At 27.8% G+C, this 25,835-nt stretch overlaps 1 protein-coding gene across 5 annotated transcripts in view; it reads left to right on the forward strand.

The window, feature by feature from the left end:
- Positions 1-25,835, forward strand: part of mirr (iroquois-class homeodomain protein mirror) — a 52,041-nt gene that overhangs the window by 7,643 nt on the left and 18,563 nt on the right. For all 5 annotated transcript variants that reach the window (XM_015321622.2, XM_089175343.1, XM_089175344.1 and 2 more), the window contains 2 exons: positions 15,525-16,049; positions 18,104-18,216. In XM_015321622.2, the coding sequence (XP_015177108.1) occupies positions 15,525-16,049; positions 18,104-18,216 (638 nt within the window). The remainder of the gene's footprint in view (positions 1-15,524; positions 16,050-18,103; positions 18,217-25,835) is intronic.

Here is a 25,835-nt window from a genome sequence, read left to right on the forward strand (position 1 = left end):
AAGCGTCTTCTTCTTCTTCTTCTTCTTCTTTTACTCTCTTCTCTCCTCTCTCTTTTGAGTGGAGTTATGGCCACTCGCTTGTCGCTTATATTTATGATCCCGTTGAGATTACAGCAAAGCGCGATTCGAATCAACATTGTTTGTAAATTGTACGACTTTGTGACAAAGAATTTTTACAATTATTAATCTAATCAAAATAATATCATATTACGTAATTATAATACATTTGATATTTAATGAAAAGTTAAATATTTGTTTTAAATTTATTATCTTTTATTTATCATGAAAGTATCGCTAAATATATTAATAATATTATATATTATTAAATATTATTATATTTAATTTAAAATTATATTATATATTATTAAATTATATTAAATAATTTATATTAATATAATAAATATATATATAAAATATAACATTTAATTATATGAAATAAAATTAAATGATATAATTAAATATTATTTAATTTTATTATAATATATTTAATTTAAAATAAAATTATATTATTAAAATAAAATTAATTTATTATATTTATATATATCAATATTATATTATATATTATTTACATTTCTTTTTATTATATAATATCTATTTAAAAATTATATAATATATTATTATTATATTTTATATATATATATATATAACGATCTTATAATTATTAAAAATATAACATCTAACACTTATCTGCTTCTAAATTTTGTATCGTACCAAATGTACGTATTGAAAATCGTATTGACAGCTTGAATGGCCACGTTCAAGTTTACTCATGGATACATATGTATGGCTGACATCGTTTTTAGCAGGTTTGATCCTTAATCGATTCATATTTTGGTTATTGGGCATTTATCTACCGTCGATATGGTAATATGGTTGGAACGTTTGTTACGTTCTGAACGTTATTTGACCGTTAATTAACGTTATCAAGTTGGATCTACATCAACGTTGACGTGTCACTTAAATCATTTCAATTTTAAAAGATGTATCAACGATATCATTTTTTTATTACATATAATTATTAATTTTTACAATTATTTTTTTATTGTAAAAACATACATTGAACAATGAGGAAAATAAAATTAGAGAAATAATTTTGTTAATTCAATGAAAACACACGTACAAATTGATATGAAATAATTTAATTGGAACAAAAGATTGTAATTATTGTCAAATGAAACAAAACAACTTGGATATACGTGTCGAAAATAATGAAACACAGTGGTTTCTCAATTGAAATAAATAATTTTAGATTTACGTATCTTTTTTGTTTTTTTTTTTGTTTTTTTTTAATTTTTCTTCTTCTTGTTAGTTACCCCAAGGTCATCATAACATTAACCATTAAATTATACCATTTATCTTTAAACAAGATACTTTGACTCTTCGTGTCTTAATGACACGTAATTAAAAAGTATACACAAAATGGTGGAACAAAAATACAAATTCGCTTGGTCACGAAATTTAATGAACGCAAGTTTTTTTTTTTTTTTTAACCATTGTTATTTATTTTTTCTTTTGTTTACTTTTCTTAAATAATAATTTCTTAACTCATCTTCCATTCGAAATTGATAAACCATGTTTCGAGTATTGTTTTTTATTTTATTGTAGAAATAAAAAATATTTGAAATAATATTTTATTATACAAAGTTGGTAATATTATTATTGTAATCATAAATTATTCTCACGAAGATAAATTTATTTTGTAATAAATAAATTATTTAACAATTTTTTAGTTTTATCGATATAATTAATAACAGTAATATAATTGTGTGTTTGATATATTATTTATAATATTTATTATACAGTAATTATTATATTTTACTAATAAGTTAATTTTATTTATTAAATATAACATAATATTTTGTTTATTTATTTTCCGATATAAAATAATAATAGTAATTAAAGTATTTAAGTCGATAATAAATGATAGAATAATTTCAAATATTTTTTTAACTTCGAAACATAAACTACCAATTAGAAAAAAAGAAAACAAAAACAATATCCCTCTCTTTCAAACAAACAAAAAAATTAATTAAATTAAATAAAATACAAAACCAAAATATCATCCTTAAACTCGTATATAATAAAACACAATGATATAATAATTTCAAATATTTTCCAACCTCAAAATATAAACCATCAATAAAAAAAAACACAAAAAACAATTTAATTAATATCATTCTCTCTCTTTCTCAAACCAAAACTAAATCAAATTAAATGAAAATAAAATTAAAAAATGATCAAAAGACAATAATTGCAACGATTAACAAAAAAAAAAAAAAAAAAAAAACAAGAAATGTGATTTGATCAAAATTTTGCACACGTTGATAAAAAAATAATCAAAGAAGAAAAAAAGAAAACTATAACAGTAACGTAACATAACCTCTCTCCCTCTCTCTCTCTCTCTCTCTCTCTCTCTCTCTCTTCATTGACGAAGAGAAGTATATCACTGTGTAAAAATTATGAATGGCGACATTATTGCAAGTCGGCAACAGTTACACGGTTGCAGGTTGCATTGCGCTTTACAGATACAGATAGGATCTCTTGGGTAGTAGTTTTGCAGGGCAGCAGTTAGCACTGTTTCTCTCGCTGACTCGACGCTACTCGATCCAAACGAACAAGCAAGCAAGCAAGCAAGCAAGCAAGCAAGCAAGAAAGCAAGCAAGCAAGCAAGCAAGCAAGCAAGCAAGAAAGCAAGAAAGCAAGCAAGCAAGAAAGCAAGCTAGCTAGCTGACTCAGATCCTCCCTCACCCTCTCACCATCATTCTCTTTATCTATCTGTCTCTCTCTTTCTCATATACACAATCTCAATTTTCCTCTTTCATTCCCTACATTCAAGTTAACTCGAATTCACCGATATATACCTGTGTTCCTTCTACTTCTTTCATTTGTATTTTTTTTTATTTTTTTTTATCTTTGTTCTCACCACCCTCTTATAATTTTTCTTCTCATTTCTTCTTCTTTATTATTTTTTTTATATGTATATCATACGTAAACGTACACATGCACACGTCATATGCTCAAAAAACACTTTTTAACGCGATGATGGGCGCAGTAAACGCATACCAACGCAAAATGTAAGCTACGTGCCTTGAGGTGATGTGTTGTGTTGTGTTGTGTTGTATTGAGCCCTTGTGTACCACGGCGGAAACATTGTTGCTCGAGGAACGTTGCGACTTCCGGCACTCGTGTTACCTTTCTCTACCTTCTCTCCTCCTCTCCCTCCTCCTCCTCCTCCTCCTTCTCCTCCTTCTTCTTCACCTCGTGGTATTCTAAGTTTATAAGGATCATAGTTGTTTCTTTATTCGTGAATTGATTTATTAATTGTTCCATTTATTCATTCAATATTATTCTTTTTATATTTTGTATCAATTTTTAACAATAAATTGTTGTTGTAAAAAAAAAAGAAAAATTCGTAATAAAATTGTACTTGGTATGAAATATTTTACGATAAATTATTAACGATAAAACAAATAAAAATGTATCACATTTATATCGGTAAAATCATGTTAGAAAAATTTCGTAAAGCGAACTGTGTCTTTCTAATTACTTATCGATAACTTATCTTTAATATTTTAGTATTCATCGTTCTCCATAATGTTTTCTCTCTTTGTTTGTTTGTTTGTTTTTTTTTTTAACCGTCTGACTTATTTTTCATACGTTTAGTTTGGTTTTATCAGTCTAGCTATGACAACGATTGCTCAAAACAACCGGTATTACGGGAATACTGTAACAATGTTAGTTGTTCATAATAAAAATGCAACGTCATTTGTTGAATACTAAAGACAATGGTTTTTTAAGTTCTCATTAAATTGGACACAAAAAGGTAATACAAATATTTTGTTTTATTTATTAATAAATATTTAAATCACCAAAGATTTAACGTTTACATTCTGTCGAAATAATTTAATATATATATATATATATATATATAAATTTTTATGTTAGATTTCGCAAGTTAGATACATCCTGCAATTTTTATCAAATCCATTAATTAATATAAGATTAAAAGCATGTAGGCTATTGTTTGATTATGAACGCGTTGACCTGTTGTTAAATGATCCGTATAAGCACTTACATTTACTGCTATCTTTAAGATCAATCACGATAAAATTTTATTACTTTTTCTCGACTTATTTTTACATGTACACCCTATATATCCCACTCATTTATCATGTGTAGAAATATATATAATATATATTTTTAATAAATTGATTTGGTATTTGCAGTAATGCACTTTCGAGTTCCTAATACCAATTAATAATAATCATAATAATAATATTTTTAATAAATACAAAATAATAAATTAAATTATATATAAAATATATAACAAATAAATTATTAAGTTAGTATAAATATTTCTCATAATATTCGTAGATTAATCAATAAAACTATCCTATTAGATTTCTTATTTTGGTTCTTTTTTTTTTTAAATAAATAATTGACCAAAACGTTGATTAACCTAAATATGTTAACAACAAATTATATGAGTCTTTATCTATCAATCCCAATTTTCCATATACTTTTATTCTTTCTTTTCGATTTAATTTTAAATATAATCGTTACATCATCCAAGTATTCAAAAATACAGAAACACATTTGAACTTTAGAGATGGGGGGGGGGAAACAAAAAAGAAAAAAAAAACAAGAAATAATTAAAAGTGGTATTTCTATCTTTGGAATTTTTCGACAGAGAGAAGCCTTTTTATATATATATATATATATATATATATATTATCCTCTCTCATTTTCTTCTTGTTTTATTTAATTACATTTGATATATTTTTTTTTTACACACACAGTAGCCGATAGGACATATTTTAAAGAAAAAATCGTTTTATTTGCGTCACTCTTTCGGTTAACCATTATTTTTGATTATTTAAATACCTCTTTCTCTCTCTCTCTCTCTCTTTCTCTCTTATTCGATGCTATTACTTAGAAAATCTTTTAAAGTTAATCTCGTAAGTTTAAACGATCGGACTCAATTTATCGTTAGAAATACGACTAACAATTGGACGGGCCAATTTTCCTGAAAATCTCATTAATTAACTAACAGTTTGATACAAATACCTACACGTTACTCTCTCTCTCTCTCTCTCTCTCTTAAATGAACGAACGAATCTACGAATTCGTACGATACTATACGATACGACGATATACGTACGTACGTGTACGAATGATATAAATACATACGGTTGACTTTGCGGTGAACGTTCAACACTTCTAACGAAATAAATCATCCCACGGTGAGTATTCCAGTCCGTCCGTCGACGGACGACGAGCACGATAAATCTTTGAACGACGAAAGTTCGTGAGCCCCGAAGTATTACGAATTCAATAGCCACCGCGAATGTATATTCTATTTTCATGCATATATCATGGGGCCCTGGTTAACTCATCCCCCCTCCCTCCCTCCCTCCCTCCCACCCTATCCTTACCCTCACTCCCACCCCCATTACCCTTCAACGTTTTATCTCTTTCTCTTTTCTGCTCTTTTTGATTTTTTGTTTGTCTGTTTGTTTGTTTGTTTCCGCTCCTTTTAAAAATCACGCGAATCTTTCGATATTCATCCTAAACGTTATTGTTTTTTTGTTTTTTTTTTTTTTTTTTTTTTTACGTAAAATGTAATTTAGAAGAAAAAAGTGTGTTAATGTATTTGTATTTTTTCTTCTAACAAATGGTTTTATTACGAATAAATTATTTGACGTAGCAATTATTTTATAAATTATAGTATTCGATAATATTATAGTCTTCATTATTTGGAGGTTAGAAAATGGCGAATCATTTAAAATCGTAGTCAGAAATAATTTCGATATCAAGTCACCGAATTCATTATTGATTTATAAAGTAATTATACGTATATTATTATTCGATATAATCTACATTATTTGGAGGTTAGAAAATGGCGTATCATTCGAATCAAATTAATGGTTACATTTAATAAGGTTAATCAATAAGTTTTAGTAATGAATACTTTTGATTATTATCAATAAAAATAAATGAAATGAAATTTTAAGATAAGAAGAACTTCATGAAGTTTTTGAAGCTCACTTGTCTTAATTAAACGGATGTAAAATAAAAATAGATCGTCGTTTTATAATGTAACGTATATATCTGCGACGAAATATTTGAAAAAAAAAAAAAAAAAAAATAAAAAAAAAACTCGACACTGTTATATTAATCAGTTTATTCGGTTTTAAATTACAATCCTTAGCTTCATTGTAAGTATATAGAATAATATCTTCGTATTAAGTGATAACACAAAGACATGATTATCAAAAGAAAGAAGGTAAGGTATCGTTGTTGTGTTCTACTGTATCTTTAGACCCGCCGGATGCTACAGCGACATATTGTCGTCGAGGTGTTCATTTCCGATAACCATTTCTGCATGAAACCGATAATCATTTTAACTGGAATGTTACGTGTCAAATGACGAATTCATTTGAACATAAAAACATGTTTAATTACGTTTTAAATTATTATTATTATTTTTTTTTTTTAAATAATATACATACTTTCAATTTTTACAGTTTTATACAATTATTTACAGAAAGAAGTTTTTATTTTGAGCATTTGTAGATTTGTATATCATGTCGATTACCGTCGCTAAATTTTGTAGCTTCGTTTATAGTGAAATTTTCACATTATACAGTTGTTGAGTATGTAAATAATTGTAACTTTTAATTTATTTATTCGATTTTTAGGTTATGTGTGAGATACATGATTTCAAATCAAATTATAGTCGATGTAAGTTATTTTAATGTTATAATTTTTATATATATTTAATTGTTATAATTTTACAGTGATTTTTATTATACATGATTAGTAGCATTAACTTATTCTAAATGTCTATTCTTACTTAATGATATTCAAAAATAAAATTTATAACTATAGGAACTATTATACAACATAAGATCTTCATTTTGTTCTCAATATTGTTCTAATTATTATTTAAAAATAATTTAATTACAGTAAAATTTGTTTACAACAATTTGAATCGAATTTGACATTGTTCAAAGTAAAAGAAATGTATTTTTAGTCAACTATGATTGTTTATTGTATACTAGTCATCATCATACTGACTAGAAGCACAAACTCATTCTAACCTAACCTAAAAAACAAATTCAAACATCACTTAATTACCTTCACAAACAATAAAACCAAATTTGCTGCCATGTATAAATAAAAATGATTTACCTTGACTAAAATTTGTTGTAAAATGACGTTAAATCAATTAGACGTTGTTCAATTCTTAATCAACTAAGATTGTTTATTGTATACTAGTCATCATCATACTGACTAGAAGCACAAACTCATTCTAACCTAACCTAAAAAACAAATTCAAACATCACTTAATTACCTTCACAAATAATGAAACCAAATTTACTGCCACGTATGAATAAAAATGATTTACCTTGACCATATTTAACTTTAAAATCATGTTAAACGAATTGAACATTGTTCAAAACAAGAAAATAAGAAAAAAAAATGTATTGTTCATCGATTATGATTGTAAATGGTATTTATTTTTCGTTCGACAATAGGTAAAATCTATAATATATATTCCACAATATATACAGACATTTTTCCCTGCGATAGTTTAGCAAAAGTTACGAAAAAGAATGGAGGAAGAGAGAATGAGAGAGAAAGAGAGAACTGAGCTGTGTGGGAAACATAAGTGAGTACCGCGAAGCCTAAGTATACATGCAAGGAAGGTCCATCAATCTGGACTGAAGTCAATATTGACTTGGTCGGGCCTCGTTGCAAAGAGGGCATCATCTCTCGGCACGTATAAAGAGGGACCGGTCCCTTTTCGTTGGCAGGACACGCGTGACAAATGCTTCGTGTGCAAACAGTGGCGCATCTGTGTCTACAGGATAACCGATTCCTTCTTTTCTTTCAAAGCCGAATCACCTATAAATCCTTATGGTGTGTCTTTCAAATACTCTTTGGTGGTCTATACTTACTATTTCTATGTATATTTATCACTTTCTATTTTATCTATTATAGATCTTTAACTTTTACCTTTTGTTAGACTTATGTTAACTCGTGTTTTGACTTGAATTAAAGGTTCCTTTCTTCTTTTTCTTTAGTTTTAATGCTTTTTATAGGTTAGGAGAGTTAAAAATCAGTTTACAGGATAAGACAATGTTCAATGAATTTGTTTATTTTATTTTATAAATTTGTTATTAATTTGTTTAAAAAAAATTATTTAATTTAAATATTTAAATTATATAGTTAGTGTCAATTTATTGTCATGCATTTTTAGTATTTGAGTTTAAAATCGGTATCAGTTTTTTCGAGTTTAACAATTGTTCAATAACTTTCTATATAATTTATCAAATTGTGATGATGAAAATTTGAATAAAACAACAAAGAAACAATACACACGTATAAAAACTATTTTACATATCTTGAATAGATCTCATTCAATATCCGCAACGAGTAGACCAATTGAAATCAGATCTATCTTTTCTCAAGTAACTTAGTTTTCATCTCAGGTAGTAAAAGTTTTAGAAAAACGTTCGAGATATCGCACCGATCAGAACTAGTAATCTTCTGGTCTATTTCCACTCAAGGATAACGTACAACAGTTCTTATGTTGACAAAAAAAAAAAAAAAAAAAGAAAAACCCCACAACAACACACGAATAAGAATGAACAGAAATCATTCGTGACCAAATAAAGAAACGAAGGGGGGGAAAAAAAGGGAAGAAGACGAAGTAAAAAACAAACAAACAAACAAACAAAAAAAACAGAAACAGAATAAGAGATGACAAAAAGAAACAAAAGATATATAGAAAATGACAGGGACATGTTTACCCAGGTTGGAGACAGTGACTATTACATTGTGCATATAAATCGTGTCATAAAATGCATGTACCATCTCAGATCGAAGAAGAAGAAGAAGAAGAAGAGTAGAGTAGAATTCGTTGTTGTATATGCTTTGAAGAGAAGGTTGGGGTTGTGAGACGACCTCCCCCAGCAGACAAGCTCATATACTGGTTTTCTAGTTGGTCTGGGTTCTGCACCAGATCGTTTACGACCGTTTTAACCGAGGCCTTCCACTTTTTTCCATCCAGAGAGAGAGAGAGAGAAAGAGAAAGAGACTATAAGATCGACGGCCATCGATCATCCATCCGTCGACTGAGGACGTTGTCGACAAACACGATAGCTTCGTACGTACGATATCGGTTGAAAACTTTTTCATCTTCTCTTAGTCTTCTCTCAGGTATGCCAGCTAACTCCGATCTTCATTTATGCCTTTAGACCTTTTATACCGTGACCAGAATCCATGATAATTTTTGCCCATCGAACTTAACAACAAGGTGTCATCCGAAACTATAGACACATTTTTAACGTCCTACCCTAAGTTTCCCCTTGTAAAACCCTCCCCGTTTACCCCTTAACCACCTTAACCATCTTTCTATCTTTCTTTAACTTGTTGGTTCCATTCCAAACTGGGCCCCCTCTGCCCTCAACCTTCTCTCTTCCTTACAACTTCCCACATCTCGACTTCTTGCATTTTTATGTTCGACGGATTCGCATCCGAGCAGAAGGCAGGTAGCTTCTTCTTTTTTTTCTTGTTTTTTTCTTTTTTTTTTCTTCTTTTTCTTCTTCTTGGGTAAGAGACTATGACAACGACGACGACGACGACGACGACGACAACGAGGCGTCGCCACCTTTTACGCCCAACCGGTTTAGACTCCTCGAAACGAGCGATAAATAGCACGTCTGAGCTTTGTTCTTCATATTATTCCACTCGACATCGGCTTTCCTCGTGCAAAGGAGATGTACTAGGATTCACTGATCTTTATCTTCTTCTTCTTCTTCTTCTTCTTTGTTTTGTTCTTTCTATTTTATTTCTTTGTTAAAAGGAATCTTTGAAAAACTCGTTTTTGGGTAATTAAAACATTATCTTGAGTTACATGACAATTCGTTTAGAAAGTGTATTATAATAATATTATAATGAAATAGGGTGTAAGATTGTTTATAATATTTTATGTAATTAGAATCTTTTGTTTGATTATTCGATAAATTATATTAGATCGAGTAAAAAGTTTGTTTGTTATTTTAATGGAAAAGTGATGACAAGTTTTCTGTTCAAGGTTTTCCATTAAAGCTTCTTTCAAATGGTTTTTCAAACTTTTATTTTAATGATTTTACGATATGTCAAGTTTCAATCGTATGCAAGTTTTGTGAGAGTTTTAATAATATCAGAGTTATTCGTGATTCTAAAGCCATTTGTCAAGAAAATATAAAGAAACTTTTTCTCTTCAATCTAATATAATGTATTATATAATATATTATACTAATTGTATAATAATAATAATAATAATATCTAATAATAGTAAATTGTGTATAAATGCTATTACAAAAATATATCATAATAATAATAACAAATTTATTTCAGATAAATATCCTGAATAATGAAGTTTGTTTGATTAAATAAAATAAAAAATTAGAAAAATAATAATTTATATTTTTTTAAATTATTTAAACTAATTGTAAAATTTCGGATTTCCTATAATGTTTTTTTTTTTTTAAATTAGAAAAACAATACAATAGAAATATATCAGATAACAATTTCAAATAATACATAACCTGAAATAATTAAAACACTACATGATACATTTAATAATTAAACTCATACATAATTAAATTGAAGAAAAATATGAATAAATCTTCATAAGCAAATAATACAAATCGGATAATTAAACCTATAATTATCTCTCAAATTTCATAAAATCCATATAACAATTACAAACAATACCTAACCTAAAATAATTAAATCATTATCATACATCTGATACTTTTACAATATGAACTGAACGAAAACACAACATCTATTTGTAAATGAATGAAACAAATTAAATTATATCCTCTTATTACTTTACAAAATTAAATAAAAATCCCCTTAACCAAAATGGCAATAGTAACAACGAAAAAAAAAAAAAACTAAGTATCCAAAGTGTTGTTTCAAAGTAAGAGGAAGTAGAGAATGAAACACAGGTAGAGAGAAAGAGAATAAGGTGGAAGATGGTAGCGATGCTGGCAGTGGCAATTAGCATGCTCGAGGAACAAACGAGCTAGTCGGTCGAGCTAATGCATCGATATACTCACGGTCTTGAGAATAATTATCGGCTGTTCTCCAGCCTACTGTAGTCAAACTAAAGAAGAAGAAGAAGAAGAAGAAGAATAAGAAGAAGGAGAAAAAAACAAACGTACAAGAAGAAGAAGAAGAAGAAGAAGAAGTAGCAAACTTGAATGCACGCGCACGAGCCTACCTTGAGTGCTACTTTAAAGGCGACACCAAAGTCAGCAATTGCGGCATCGAAAAGAAGAAGTAGAAGTAGAAGAAGAAGAAGAAGAAGAAGAAGAAGAAGAAGAAGAAGAAACTGCAACAGCAACGGTGATATAGTTGCGGCACGACCTGCAACGGTTGCCCACTCGATGCGATCGCGTCGAGTAACTGGGAACCGGTCACCTTTTCCCTCTTCTTCCTCCTTTTTCTCTCTTTCACTTGTTTTTTCTTTTCTTTTTCTTTTAAAGAGAGTCCTAGTAGGACTGAATTATTGTCGGTGAACACCGGACACTCGCCAACACGCTTCGTCGTTTAACCCCAAGCTCAGGGTCCCAGCCCTGTAGCACATTCTTCCCATCGTTGAGTTTTCTCCGCCAGAAGATGTGGAATTCTCTGATTCTTTCATCTCTCTCTCTCTCTCTCTCTCTCTCCCCTACTCTCTTTCTCTTTCTCTTTCTCTTTATCTATCTATCTTTTTTTTTCGTATCTTTTTCTTAACCGTACATAAAATTTTACTTTCATTTTATTTGCATTTGTTTTATCTTTTTTTGTTTTGTTTTTTTTTTGGTTTTCAAATTTATTTTTGTTTTTGGGTTTTTTTTTTTTTTGTATGCATCGATGGATTTCCTTTCTTCCCGTTTTGTCCGTTCACGCTTTATCTCTTCGTTCCAGTCACCTTGGGATTTACGATCAACGAAACTACAAGCGCGGTTTCGTGCCTCGATTCGTTACAGGAACGCGCCGGTATAATTATACGGATTATCTTAAGATTAAGCGGCTATTTCCTTTGTAAAAGGAGGTCTATGCATGTATGTATGTTTGTGTAAGTGAATGTATATTTGAGTTTAATATATGTGTTAACATATGACATTGATTGAAACATCTTTTTAGTAATTTTATGTATCTTACGTAGTTTGTTTTACTTCTTTTTTTGGGAAAATCATTAGTTTTAGTTGCTTCGTTTGTTCACACAGTTATAAGTTTTTATTATTTTTTTTTTTTATATAAAATATGTTTCTGGAAACAGGTATATAATTACTTTGAAAAAACTTCACAAACGTAATTACAATATTTAACTAAAAAAATTATAGTTAAACTAAATTAATATAAATATTATAAACCTTGACGCAACCCTGACTCAATCCTGATTCAATATCAAAATAAAAATAAATAAAATCGAATAACAAAACCATAACACAATAAAATCAAACAAAATGAACACAAATGAATCCCACGAAATTTTAACCCAATCAAACAACATATTTTCCAAAGAAAATAATCAAACCAAAAATAAAACATCTTACCAACATCCTGCAAAATGATCAATCTAAAATAAGAAAGTTGTAAGAATGTGTATAAAAAGTAAAGAAAAAGCACAAATCTAATCGAGGTATGATTATCTCGATCACGGGGGCTTGGGTTAAGTGAGGAGGGGATTGGTAAGCCAATACAAGAGACGACGTAACATGCACGTGCATAAATCGAGGAACGTGCGACAGTTGGGCAAGCAGGAGGAAACATCGTGCTACGTGGCATGAACGACACGCATTAACGCTATACTACCACTCTCGATGGCCATAATGCGTTGAGCACGATGGCTCACGTTTTTCGAGTCCCTACTCTACCCCTTTCTCACCTAACCATCCAATTTCCCTCTCTCTCTCATAGCCCCCACTTAAAACCCTCAGCCCCTCAGCCTCCTCCCCGGAAACCCCAGCCCATCCAGAACCCCCCTAGAACCCCTCTTTGCTCTTCGATACAATAGCCGAGCGAAGTTTCGACAATATGTTTTGGGGCCATAGCAAAACGAGGCAACGGATGGATGAACAACGGACAACACAACGGATGGATGAATCGATCGTGAGGGTTGCTATAACTCGCTTACTGCACTCTAACTATCTCTATCTATATATATATATATATATATATATATATATATATGTGAGAGTGGGGTGGGGGGGTTCTGATACGTTGCTCAAAACGCCTGCATTAGGCCAAGTGCGTGAGAGAGAAGAAAGGTACGTTCATAGGGCGGAGTTTGTTTAGGCCCAGGGCGCGAAAGGCACTCAAGCCGCTAATCTATTTAGCCGTACTGTTTGATATGGAATTAATGAGACCCCCACTATCCTTAAACCAAACTTCCCCTTTCCGCGGTATTACCTACCCTAAACAGATTTTCGGTTTACCTTTAGAAGTTACCAAAACGGGGAAGAGAGGGGTTCAGTAAAAAAAAAAAAAAGGAAAGGGAAAGATAGGTTTATAGTCTTTTCGTTCTAACGTTTTGTGTTGTTTGAGAGAATCGTCTAGTCTAACCATTGTTTCTTTTTCTTTCTCGAACTGTGAAAATGGTATTAGAGAGGATATGGTGTAAACGCAGCTGTCGAGGGGGGGTTTATATTCTTCACTCTCTTTCTTCCTATTCGATGAAAGATATTTTAGGGTGTTTGTGTTTGGGGAGTCATTATATATTTTCAAATGCTTTTGAAAGATGGATATTGTTTGAGAGATGGATTTTGAGGTGCTAAGATGTTGCATTGGGTATACACGGTCAAGTGACAACCCCCCTCTCATCTACCCTTTCTTCTTATCATCCCCCTAGTGTCGCAATTCATTTTCCTTATCGTTTTATTGCACTATTGTTATTATTATTATTATTTTTTTTTTTATTACGTTACTTTTCCTTGTTTTCCTTTTCATCTTTCTTATTCTGGTGTACACTTATTTTCTGTTTTTATTATTTATTTATTTTTTTTTTTTTTTTGAGATAGAAGGGGAAAGAGACGTGCCGCGAAATAGCGCATCAGAATGCGACACTGTCAGCGAAATCCCGTGGCGACGGAGTACGGTAGTTTTCTCTTGAGAGTAAACTTTGAATAAGTTGACGCTTACGAGTATCATCTTCTCTCTCTCTCTCTCTTTCTCTCTCTCTCTCTTTTGCTCTTGTTCTTCTTGCTATTTCTTTCTTTATTTCTGTTATGTACTTTGTTGTGACGTCAAGCTTAGAAGCGTCACCAAGAGAGAACATTTCTTTCCTCAACTTTTAAATCCCGTCTGTTTCTTGCTCTTTTCGTTAGAATAATTAAGCCCTTGGCAAAGCCTATCTCATCTAACAGGGGGTTGACAATTTTTAATCGTTGATTTGATTAATAATTATTTTTTTTTATTAATTGTTTAGTATAAATAAATTCAAATTTTTATTGGAAATATATCATTGGAACTGTTTTATAAGTTTTATCGTTGTTCTTTGTATTATTGTTGTTAATTATGGTTTTTTTTTTTTCGTATAAAGCAAAGATTATTAATTCAATTTATTATTACATTTAATTTAATTTAAAATTATTTATTTTTATTTAAATTATTTATGTTTAAATATTTAACTAATTCTTATTTGACATAAAACGTTGTTTCATTTGATATTAGAAATAATTATCATTAATTTACCGATAATAATTTATAATATTGAAAAATACGTTTATAAAAATTCAAGATTTGTATTAAATTTTTGAGCGCTTATATGCGTTGGACTAGAAGCTATTTAGTTTGGACAATTAGTGTACAGATCAAGTTCGGTTAAAAATTATCAAACATTGGCTATGAACGTACATATGGGTTCAGTAAAAGTTTAAAGAATGAACTATGAGCGCATATATACGCTCATTGATATAATTACACGTAAATAATTAAAACAATCATTTTTAAATAATCAAATAATAATAAATATTAATAAATACGATTGATACAAAGTTGGGAATGTTTTAAATGTAAAATGTTTCAGTTTATAAGAAACAAGAGTAGTAGAGTCATATTTAATTACAGTGTCTTGTAACAGTCTGGTAAATTTCTTCTCTTATTTCTCTCTTCACTACGACACAGAGATTAGAAAAAAGAAAAAAAATAGAAAAGGGAATATTTCTGAATCAATTCTAAATTATTCATTTGTCTTATATGATTGTGAAAAGAACAAAAGTAAAAAGACAACAATTTTGTGACACGTTCTAAAATCCTATGATTAAAAACAAAATCAGAATAAAACAATTATTTGACACGTTTTAGAATCCTGTGACTACAAATTATTCGATTAATAATCAATAGTTTTTAATAAATAATAAAAAAAAAACGTAAAGACTTAAAACAAATATGTAAAATAATCTTGTATTTCGTAACAAGTAAATGTTGTTATTAAAGATAAATCAAGTTAAACAAATGAATCGTTAATGTTGCAGTGTCCTGTGACAGTAAATTCGTCGTTAGCGTCTTCGTCGGGCTCACCGTCGTCAGGAGTTCACCTGAGCGCAGGAAGTTCATCTTTGGTGAATGCGGCGTCCGGCGTAGGGACGACGAATCATCCTCTTGGTGTGGTGGGTGTTGTACCCAGTGGCGGGGGGGCCGGTGGTTTGTCAAACGCAAGGATGGCGGTGACGAACGCGGTGGTTAGACCACCGGGGAGTCCAACAGCCTCGGTGAGTCCATCTCAAGGTCATCCACCGCCAACAACGGCAGGTCCGACAGCCGCTAGGTGCTGTGACACCGGCAGACCTATCTTCACGGATCCAATCACCGGACAAACTGTCTGTTCATGTCAGTACGATCTTCTTGGTGGTTATCAAAGACTCGGTGGATTACCAACTGCAGCCCTTTCGATGTACAGCGCACCCTATGCTGCTGCAGCAGCTGCTGTCGCTTCTGAAGGCATGGCTGCTTATTTTCCGAGCCTTGGTGCTGAACAAGCACCTTTCTATACACCTACTGTAAGTACCTTTTTTTTTTTATACACTTTGTGTTTTATTTTATTTATTACAAATATAAAGATGAATACCAAACAGGGTGATATGCATCTCAACTAACTACTTGTTGTGTATTCATTTTTTAATTAGATTTAATTGGCAGAATTAAATGGTTTTATTTTAATTTTATTTATTAATGAAAAATCTAAGTATGAATAGCAAATAGAACAAAATATTAATCTCAATTAAAATCCATTCTAAGAATATCGTCATAAAAAGAAAACTAATTTGCTAAAAGAAAAAAAGGAAGAAGAAAAATACAAATTTAATAAATCCTTGACAACAAGAAAAGAAAAGAGGAGTAGGGAAAGAAAAAAAAAAGAAAAAATCGTTAATCCAATCATTTTATATCTCGGTACCATGTTAAACGTTATATTGAATTCAGCAAGTTCCTAGTAATATCCAGCGTGACGCGTTACGATATAATAAAATAGTATGTGAGTAAAATACTATATCGTATAATGTCCTTTAAGCTCGATCATAAAGAAGAACGATAAAGGCGAGCAGTATTCTCAAGCCGACGGTTAGAAACACGACACAGTGTTTCCACTATAGTGGACAACTCGAATTCATAAATTGACGCTTGTTGTTGTTGTTGTTGTTATTCTTGTTGTTAAGTATTCTCTTCATTCTAGCTAAAAAGAAATAGAATAAAAAAAAAAAAAAAAGAAACAAGACAAACATAAGTAAAATAAAATATAATATAAAACAAAATAATGAAAACAAAAGTAGAGGTGGCTCTGTGTGTGGTCTGATAACCCCATAGTCGGCAAACTACGACACTTATGTGTCGTATGCACCATGCATTCATGCATGCATGTACGAAACTTCGATCTCTTCTTTATTTATACTTAAAACTATTTATTATTATACTTAATTTTTTTTTGTTCTACCTGTTATACGTTTTGTGCTCGTATTAAATGTCATTACTTGATCCTAGATTGACGATAATAACGTCTCTCTCTCTCTCTCTCTCTTTTTCTCTCGTTTATATTACCACAGTTACATGTTACTATCTAACGATATATTTATAAGTCTGTTTGAAATAAAAATTCATTTTATATACGCACCATTGATGCTGTAAAATTCACAGTTTAGATCTAATTCTAGATCGTGTCGATTAAAGTTTTCATCTATTTTCTATTAAGATCTTAACGGTTGATTTCTATTTTATTACATATTTATCTTACCTATAAACATGTTTCTCTCAGTTTTAATGGTATTTCAATCGGTGAACGTAAACGTCTAGTTGGATTATTGAAAGTTTGTTTTTGTGTGTTTTTATTTATTTATTTAATAAATCCTGATACGGGAATGGAAAATTAGAGACAAATATTTTCTACGTAAATGAATGATTTTCTTATATGAATATAATTAGAAAGTCTCTAATGCCTTTTATTTTTGTTTAAATAAAAATTAGATTTAATTGTCGATTTAATATTTTTCTAGATTCGTATTTATTTTTTTTTTATAGATAAATTTATTGCAAATTGATTATTGAATAATCTGATAAATATAAATGATTTAAGAATGTCTTATTTTTTTTTTTTTAAGCATATTTAGTTGTTCTGATTGTAATATTACAAATTAAAAAATTGTTTACACGAATTTTACTCGAGTATTTGCAAAAACATGTAATTACATTTTTCATAAATATCAGAAGCAAAAAAAAAAAAAAGAAAAAGAAAGAAAGGAACAAAAAAATGTAATTATCTACACGACTGAAATTTTCTTATCGTCTTATAAACATCAGATAAAAAAAAAAAACGAACAAAACGCAAAAACGTACTATAATTATATAAGAAAATAATAATAAATCAATTATCTTAATTGCAAAGTTAAAAAAAAAACAAAAAACTTATATATCTAACTTCGTGATTTAATTAAAATATTCGAAAATAATAAAACAATGAAATAATAATTGTTAACATGAGAATAATAATAAGACTCGTTAAATGTAATAATAATAATAATAATACAAAACATAATGATTGAATTATTATTCATTTATATTTCAGGCTGCTGGATTAGAATTGAAAGAAAATCTAAGTGCTAGTGCAGCAGCAGCATGGCCCTATCCTTCTGTGTATCATCCTTACGATGCAGCATTTGCGAGTTATCCTTTCAACGGGTAAGTTATCAATAAACAATCTAATTTAAATGTGTTATATTTATTATTATTCAATTAATCGATATGATATTTTTTTTTAATATAATTTTATCTTCTAGTAAACGTTACATTTATTATTATTTCTTATTCACAATTATAATGTGTTATATATATTTATTATTATTTATTATTCACAATTGGAAGGTGTTATATTTTATTATTTTTTTTTACTCACAATTAGAACGTGTTATATTTTATTATTATTTTTTTTTAGTTACAATTGTAAGGTATTATATTTTATTATTATTTTTTATTTACAATTGGAAGGTGTTATATTTTATTATTATTTTTTTTAGCCACAATTGTAAGGTGTTGTATTTTATTATTATTTTTTATTTACAATTGGAAGGTGTTATATTTTATTATTATTATTTTTTAGTCACAATTAGAACGTGTTATATTTTATTATTATTATTATTTTTCATTCACAATTAGAATGTGTTATATTTATTTTATTATCATTTATTATTCATAATTAAAACGTGTTATATTTATTATTATTTTTTATTTACAATTGGAAGGTGTTATATTTTATTATTATTATTTTTTTTAGTCACAATTGGAATGTGTTATATTTATATTATTATATTTTATTCACAATTACAATGTATTATATTAATTATTATTTATAATTCATAATTAAAATGTTTCATATTTATTTTAGTATTTTTTATTCACAATTAAAATATGTGATAAAATATACAAAGAATAATAATAATAATAAGAAGAAGAAGAAGTAATATTAGTGATATTAAAAAAGTAAAACGATTTGATGATGTTTTTTTTTATTTCTTTATTTCATTTCTCTCGTGTTTCATTTCTATTCCGAGTTCTTCACTTGTTGAAAAGGAGAAAGAAAGAGAGAGAGAGAGAGAAAGAGAGAATTTATAAAAACGTATGAGTAAGATAAGGTTGCTTCGAGTGAAACACATAAACATTCTAATAAATTAGCCACGAGTTGACCCGAGACTGTCGCTTTAACCGTCTTTTCCTCGACGCCTTCGTTCTCGAATCGGTCGAGTGTCACAACACTACGCTTTAGACCGGTGAAAGGTCTTCGTTTGTTGATAATAATTTCTGATCGAATTCACGCACTATGGATTAACGTGATTTAATTTGAATGCTTTGGTTTTTTCCCCTCTCTCTTTCTCTCTCTCTCTCTCTTTCCCCCCCCTTTTTTTCTTTCTTTTTCTAAGAAATTTCAAATATTTCTTTACATTCACATTTTTATCTCCACTTGTTTTTTCTCTTTTCTTGTTTTTTCTTTTTTTTTTTTCTAAATAAATAAATTAAATAAACATATTTATATATATATATATATATATATATATATTTTTTTTTTAATAGGAGAAATTAGATAATCGTTGGATTTATTTTATATTTGATTAGAATATTGTGTTCGTGTTTTATACTGAAATATATTTTTATTTTATTTTAATCGAATAAATATATAACACAATTGTTATAGTTTCATTGATTTAATTTATTGTTGAAAATTAATATGATAAATGAATTGTTTCAATTCATTAAAATGTTTTACAATTAACTGATAAAAATATAGGAACAAATAACAATATTTAATACAATTTTTAATCGAATGACTGTATGACACAATTGACATAATTTCATTGATTTAATTTATTATTTAAAATGAATATAATAAATGAATTATTTCAATTCATTAAAATGTTTCAAGATTGACTGATAAAAATATAGGAACAAATAACAATATTTAATACAATATTTAATTGAATAACTGTATGACACAATTGAAATAGTTTCATTGATTTAATTGATTGTTTAAAATGAATATAATAAATGAATTGTTTCAATTTATTAAAATATTTCAAGATTGACTGGTAAAAATTGGAGAACAATATTCTACAAGTTAAAATAGGAAGGAAATGTTTCGTGAAATGTTTCATTTCAAATGCTTTAAATAAATAAAATTAAAAGAAAACTAAAAATAGATTTTTCCTTGTCGATCACGTAACTTTGTATTTATTAACTATTTTGAATGTTGAATATATTTTACATTTGATTGAAGTAGTTCGTAGAGCACTCGTATTAGTTATGTTGATTAATTATATTAAACACAATTAATAATAAATTATCATTGAAATTATTCCGAATAAAACAACACAAGAAAGTTGTTTTTTTTTTTATTTTAACCAATATTACATTACTTGTAATCAAATCTACAAACGCATATATGCGTCCATAATATTCAACTTATTTTCAATTACATAATTTCAATTGATTTTGATTTATATGCGAATATTTTCATTTTGAAAAACAATGAACGTTTATAAACAAATTGTTAATCTTTGTTAATAATATTTTTAAGTAAAACATTCTATGAAACATTTACGAACCAACCCTATCAATGATTTGTTTATCATTTTTGTTTAACTGTTTCAGAATTAATTCCAATAATTTATTACAAACCAATTGAATTTATGAATAATATTTTCTTATCAAAGGTTTTATAAATAAATTCACAATAAATATAAATACTATTACTCGTATCAATTTTATTTATTAATCAATTCGTAATAAAATATTTCTAATCGAATTTTAAATAACATTATTTTTTTTTTTTTTATTCATATTTTTAGTTGTAGTATACGTTTTTGTAGTTTAATCAATAAATTATGAGACATTTTGCATACAGTAGGTGATTAAGTATGAAATGTACGATTTCGAATTTGAAAATCATTTGAAACTATTTAACCTTTTATAATAAAACAAAAAAAAAGACAAAAAAAAATGTATATATAATTAGATAGGTCAATTAGATTCATTCAATTTCGTTCTTATTTCATTTATATAAATAATAATCGTAGACGAATATTTTCTATTTGATTTTTTTTTTATTTTTATTTTTTTTTTTTGTACACGTGTCTATCCAATAAATTATTCATACGATTCTTCTAGTCATTAATTTTTCTATTACGTAGATTCATTATTCATTTAGATCACATTAAAATTTATTCACTTAAAGTATAATGAAATTTTTGAAAACACATTTAGTCACATTCGATCGCTATTGATTTGAATAAATTTTTCGAATGTGTTGTGTTGTTTACACGATTATTTATTAAATCGTTGCATATAGTTTATCTCACTTGTAATTTTTATTTTACTTGTAATAATAGAATTGCGTAGTTTGTTAATTTTTATTGACGTAAATAAGTTACGAAAGAATATATGAATACAATTATTTATTTCCTTCATTTCATTTTGGTATCAATCGTATTTTACGAAGTTTATATATGTGAAGGTTATTAGAAATTTAAATCATTAAACTATAGAGTTTATAAATTAAAGGTTTTATTTTTTTTTATTGATGTGATAGATCAAATTGATAATATTTGATAAATTCAAAAATTGAATTATTATTTTTCTATGGCTCACAATCAGTCCGATACACACGTCTTTAAGTCATAATTCGCAATAAAATAATACTGCGATTATAAATTGAGATATAAACTATCGTATCTTTTAAGTTAAATAAAACTGCACACAGTGTGAAAAATTTGATTAAAATCGGTTTAGTAATTTAGGAGTCCATTGCGGACAAACAACGTGACACCACGTAATTTATATATATTAAGAAGATGAAGAATTTGAAATTGAATATCACGAAGTTAATATGTAAAGGGTATTAGAAAATTAGATTATTAAACTATAGTTTATAAATTAAGGTTTTATTATAGATGTGATAGATCAAATTGATTATTAAAAATTATATGTACTATGTAAATTATAAATTTGAATATTGAATTATTATTTTTAATTTAAAATAATTAATAATAATGTTAAGTGTAATAGAAATTTGAAATACTGTATGTGATATGAATAATTTGAAATTTTCTTTCTTTTAAATTAACATATTAAATTATAACATTATTAATTTATTTCATAGAATTGTTTTTAATTTAAATTGGAATATTTAAAATTGAAATATATCAAATATTTTTTTTTCTTTAATATAATATAAATATATAATATAAATTGTATATAATCTAAATATATTTATTTATGATTTGTATAAAATGTTTTAAAGATTGTATTTGTAAGATCTAGTAACTGAAATCTTATTTCAAGATTGGATCGTAAAATATCGGATATCTTTGATAGATAAAAGTCTCTGACGAAACTACGAATTTGAAACATTCGTCGGTTGAATTTGACGTAAAAATAAACTAAAGAATGTAAGAATTTAGTATCGATTTCCAAGATAAATCGATTTATACGATCGATCGATTAGAATCTTATTGCAAAAACGATGTAAGGCTTGGAAGATAAGATTGAGAAATGTTTTCTATCATGAATAGAAAACATTTTTCAAGAATTTATATGTTTCATCATTAATATTTGAAATGTCACAAAAAGGAATATTATGAAAGAACAGAAAAATTGTTTAACAATCTTATTAAAAAAAAAAAAAAAAAAAAAATTAGAAGATTAGATTATTAAAAATATCACAAAAAAGTTACTTCATTTTAATTCATTTCAAAAAAATATTAGAAAACACAAAAATATGAATTCAGGATAAGAATCTGTAATTAGTTGATTAGAAATTGAAAAGATAAGTTATGTAAATTTAGTACGAAAGATTAGATAATCAAATTTCAATAGGTATAATTGAAAAGGAGTAATTAATTGTCGTTATTCTAATAAAACAAAAAAAAAACCTTAAAAGATTGCAATAAAAACAAAAACCTAACCTTAATACCATTAATTAATATAAAAATACAATGATTATGATTAGATTACAAAAAAAAAAATTAGAAATAAAATATTTACTACAAATTCAAATAGAAAAGACTAACAAGAAATTTGATCACCCGAATAAAATAAAAAAAAACCCTTTTTAAAACATCGTAACAAAGTAACGAAAAATTTTAATAAACAATTCAAACTAATTATCGTTTACAAAACAAACAAAAAGAAATAAAACACCAAACTCTTAGAGTACGACGAAACAAGATTAAAATAATAAATCATCTCGTTTGATATTATAAACTACAAACACAAAATTAGATCACTTCAATGAAACATAGTACAAGAAATAAAGAAAAAAAAAAATAAAGAAAAAAAAAATATATATATATATATATATATATATGAGGATAGATTTCAAACGATATTGAAACTTGATAAGGCAACTAAGTAAGTAAGTCGAGTATGAGTTCTCAGTCACGTATCTATCAGTCGAATTCTCCCCCGGTAAAGGCAAGGCTATACGCGGCTTGACAACTGCGTTCAACTCATGGGCATCTAGATACTATATTGCGACGTGACGCACTTCCGGTCGGTGCTCTGAAACTGCTTCGTATGCAAGGAAGCGATCGGGTACTACAGCTTGCTTAGCATCCATTCGGTCTAGTCGCTTAGCACACCGAGCCTTTCTTTTATGGGGACCTACCGCCGCTCCTCACCGGAACCGCAACACGCACTCGGCCAAAGTGTGATAAGAATTGCCGGAAGGTGATCGGACCTGCACCTGCACCTTCTCACTGAACACGATTTTTTCAAACCCTATCACCCCTCCTCCTCCTCCTTCTCCTCTCAACACACTTTCTCTTCTCCCTTATCAATTCATCACGTAAACAAACCGTTATCTTTATTCTTATGTCTTATATTTAATTTTTACGTACAATTTTTACAATCAACTTTTATATCCTATTTTTTAATCCAACATAGGTGTCCAATTTTTTTATCCAATTTTTACATTCAACTTTTCTATATTCAATTTTTGTATCCAACTTTTATATTCAATTTTTGTATCCAACTTAAATATTCAACTTTTATATTCAATTTTTACATTCAATTTTTGTATTCAACTTTAATATCCAATTCTTTGTATCAAATCTTTGTATTCAACTTTTATATTCAATTTAAACAATCAATTTTTGTATGTAATTTTTGTATTCAAATTTTTGTATCCAATGTTTTAAAGAATAGTTAGTTAAATTTCTTTTTAATATCTACATATTTCTCATTAGGTATCATTTGTAGTATGTTAAAATACAAGTTGTTGAGGTATCAAGTTGCTAGAATGTTTCCTGTGCAGTGTAAGGACAGCTCAGCAAATCTGAGTGTCTAGTTGTAATCTACTCTGTATAGTTGTTTAACAGGGTTATTAAGATGATTGTTTTAACATATATGTGCTTTTTCATATTTATATCTAAGGTTTTATATTTAAGGTTTTAAAAATAATTAGGTAGATTTTTGTCAACAATGTTAGTTTTTATCATTTAAAGTTTCATCATTAGGGAACCATTTGTAGTGTGTTAAAATAAAAGTTGTTGAGGTATCAGGTTGTTGGAGTACTTCCTGTTCAGTAGTCTGGGGTTATCTTCTACGTACAGCTGTTTAACAGGGTTACTAGGATGATTGTCATGTCTTGATTTGTTTTCACACATGTGTGCTGTGTTTCTTTTGTTAAAGAGTTAATTTTAAACACTTTTAATTTATAAGTATAATGAATTATCATTGATTTTTGTTAAGTTGTAAATTTTTGTAACTTTTAACTGATATAATCCACTGTTAGATTCCGTGTGTCCAGATAAGTTTAATTATTATTTTAAATATTTAAAGTTTGTTGTTCACTAGTTAAACAAACCACGTATTTTTTGTTTCTTTTGATACGAACTGGATTTAATTTGTTTCTTATGCGATGTTTTCATGTTAAACAGGAGTTTAGATGCATATCTTTAGTATTCCACTATTTTTATTAAGGGTATCAAAATGGTAAAAGAGGGTAATGTAGGGTAACTTGAATGTTACCTAAAATATATTTAAGATGGGTTTGGTTAGGTTTAAAGTATACAGTTAATTACTCTGAATTATTTTTCGTGACTATAAAAAAAATGTCTGTATACTAAAACAAACGAAAGATAACTTCTAAATTAACAGTGGAATTTTCAAATATACAGAATATTACAATCTGATAAAATAATTAATTCTTACTAATTTTGTTCATTTTATATTAATGAATAATTACATTGTTAATTAGATAAAATCATTAGAATTGTTTAATTATTTTTCTATTTATAATTTCTTCATATTTTCAAATCGAAAAATTCTTTTAAAACAAGAGAACAATATTTGCATTTTAAATATTAGGTTTACCGACAAAAATTTCTGTTAATAAGTTTTTACAAAATGTTCATCCTAAAATAGTTGAAAGAAGATATTAATATTAATGATAATTACATTGTTAATTAAATATTAATCATTTGCACATTGAGGTTATCTCCGACGTGATATTCCGTTGTGCTAATAAAATAAACCAGTGAGAGACGGTCTTATTGACAAATTGTACATGTGTATGTACACGAGAATGGCTCATATTTAATTAATATTTCTCAATATTGAAATAACGTAAATGGTATTAAATATATTTTTTCGGACAGAGTGCGCAACATTTCTAATGGACACAAATAGTTAAAATCAATAAAGATTTTTAGTTCAAAGTAAACAAACTTATAGAAAATACCAAATTTTATATTTTTATTTTACATATATTATATTTATTAAATTATTAAAATAATTTAAATAAAAATGTT

Source organism: Polistes dominula, unplaced genomic scaffold (assembly GCF_049000335.1).
Source record: "Polistes dominula isolate Pdom_NZ unplaced genomic scaffold, Pdom_raw_medaka contig_32, whole genome shotgun sequence".
NCBI lineage: Eukaryota > Metazoa > Arthropoda > Insecta > Hymenoptera > Vespidae > Polistes > Polistes dominula.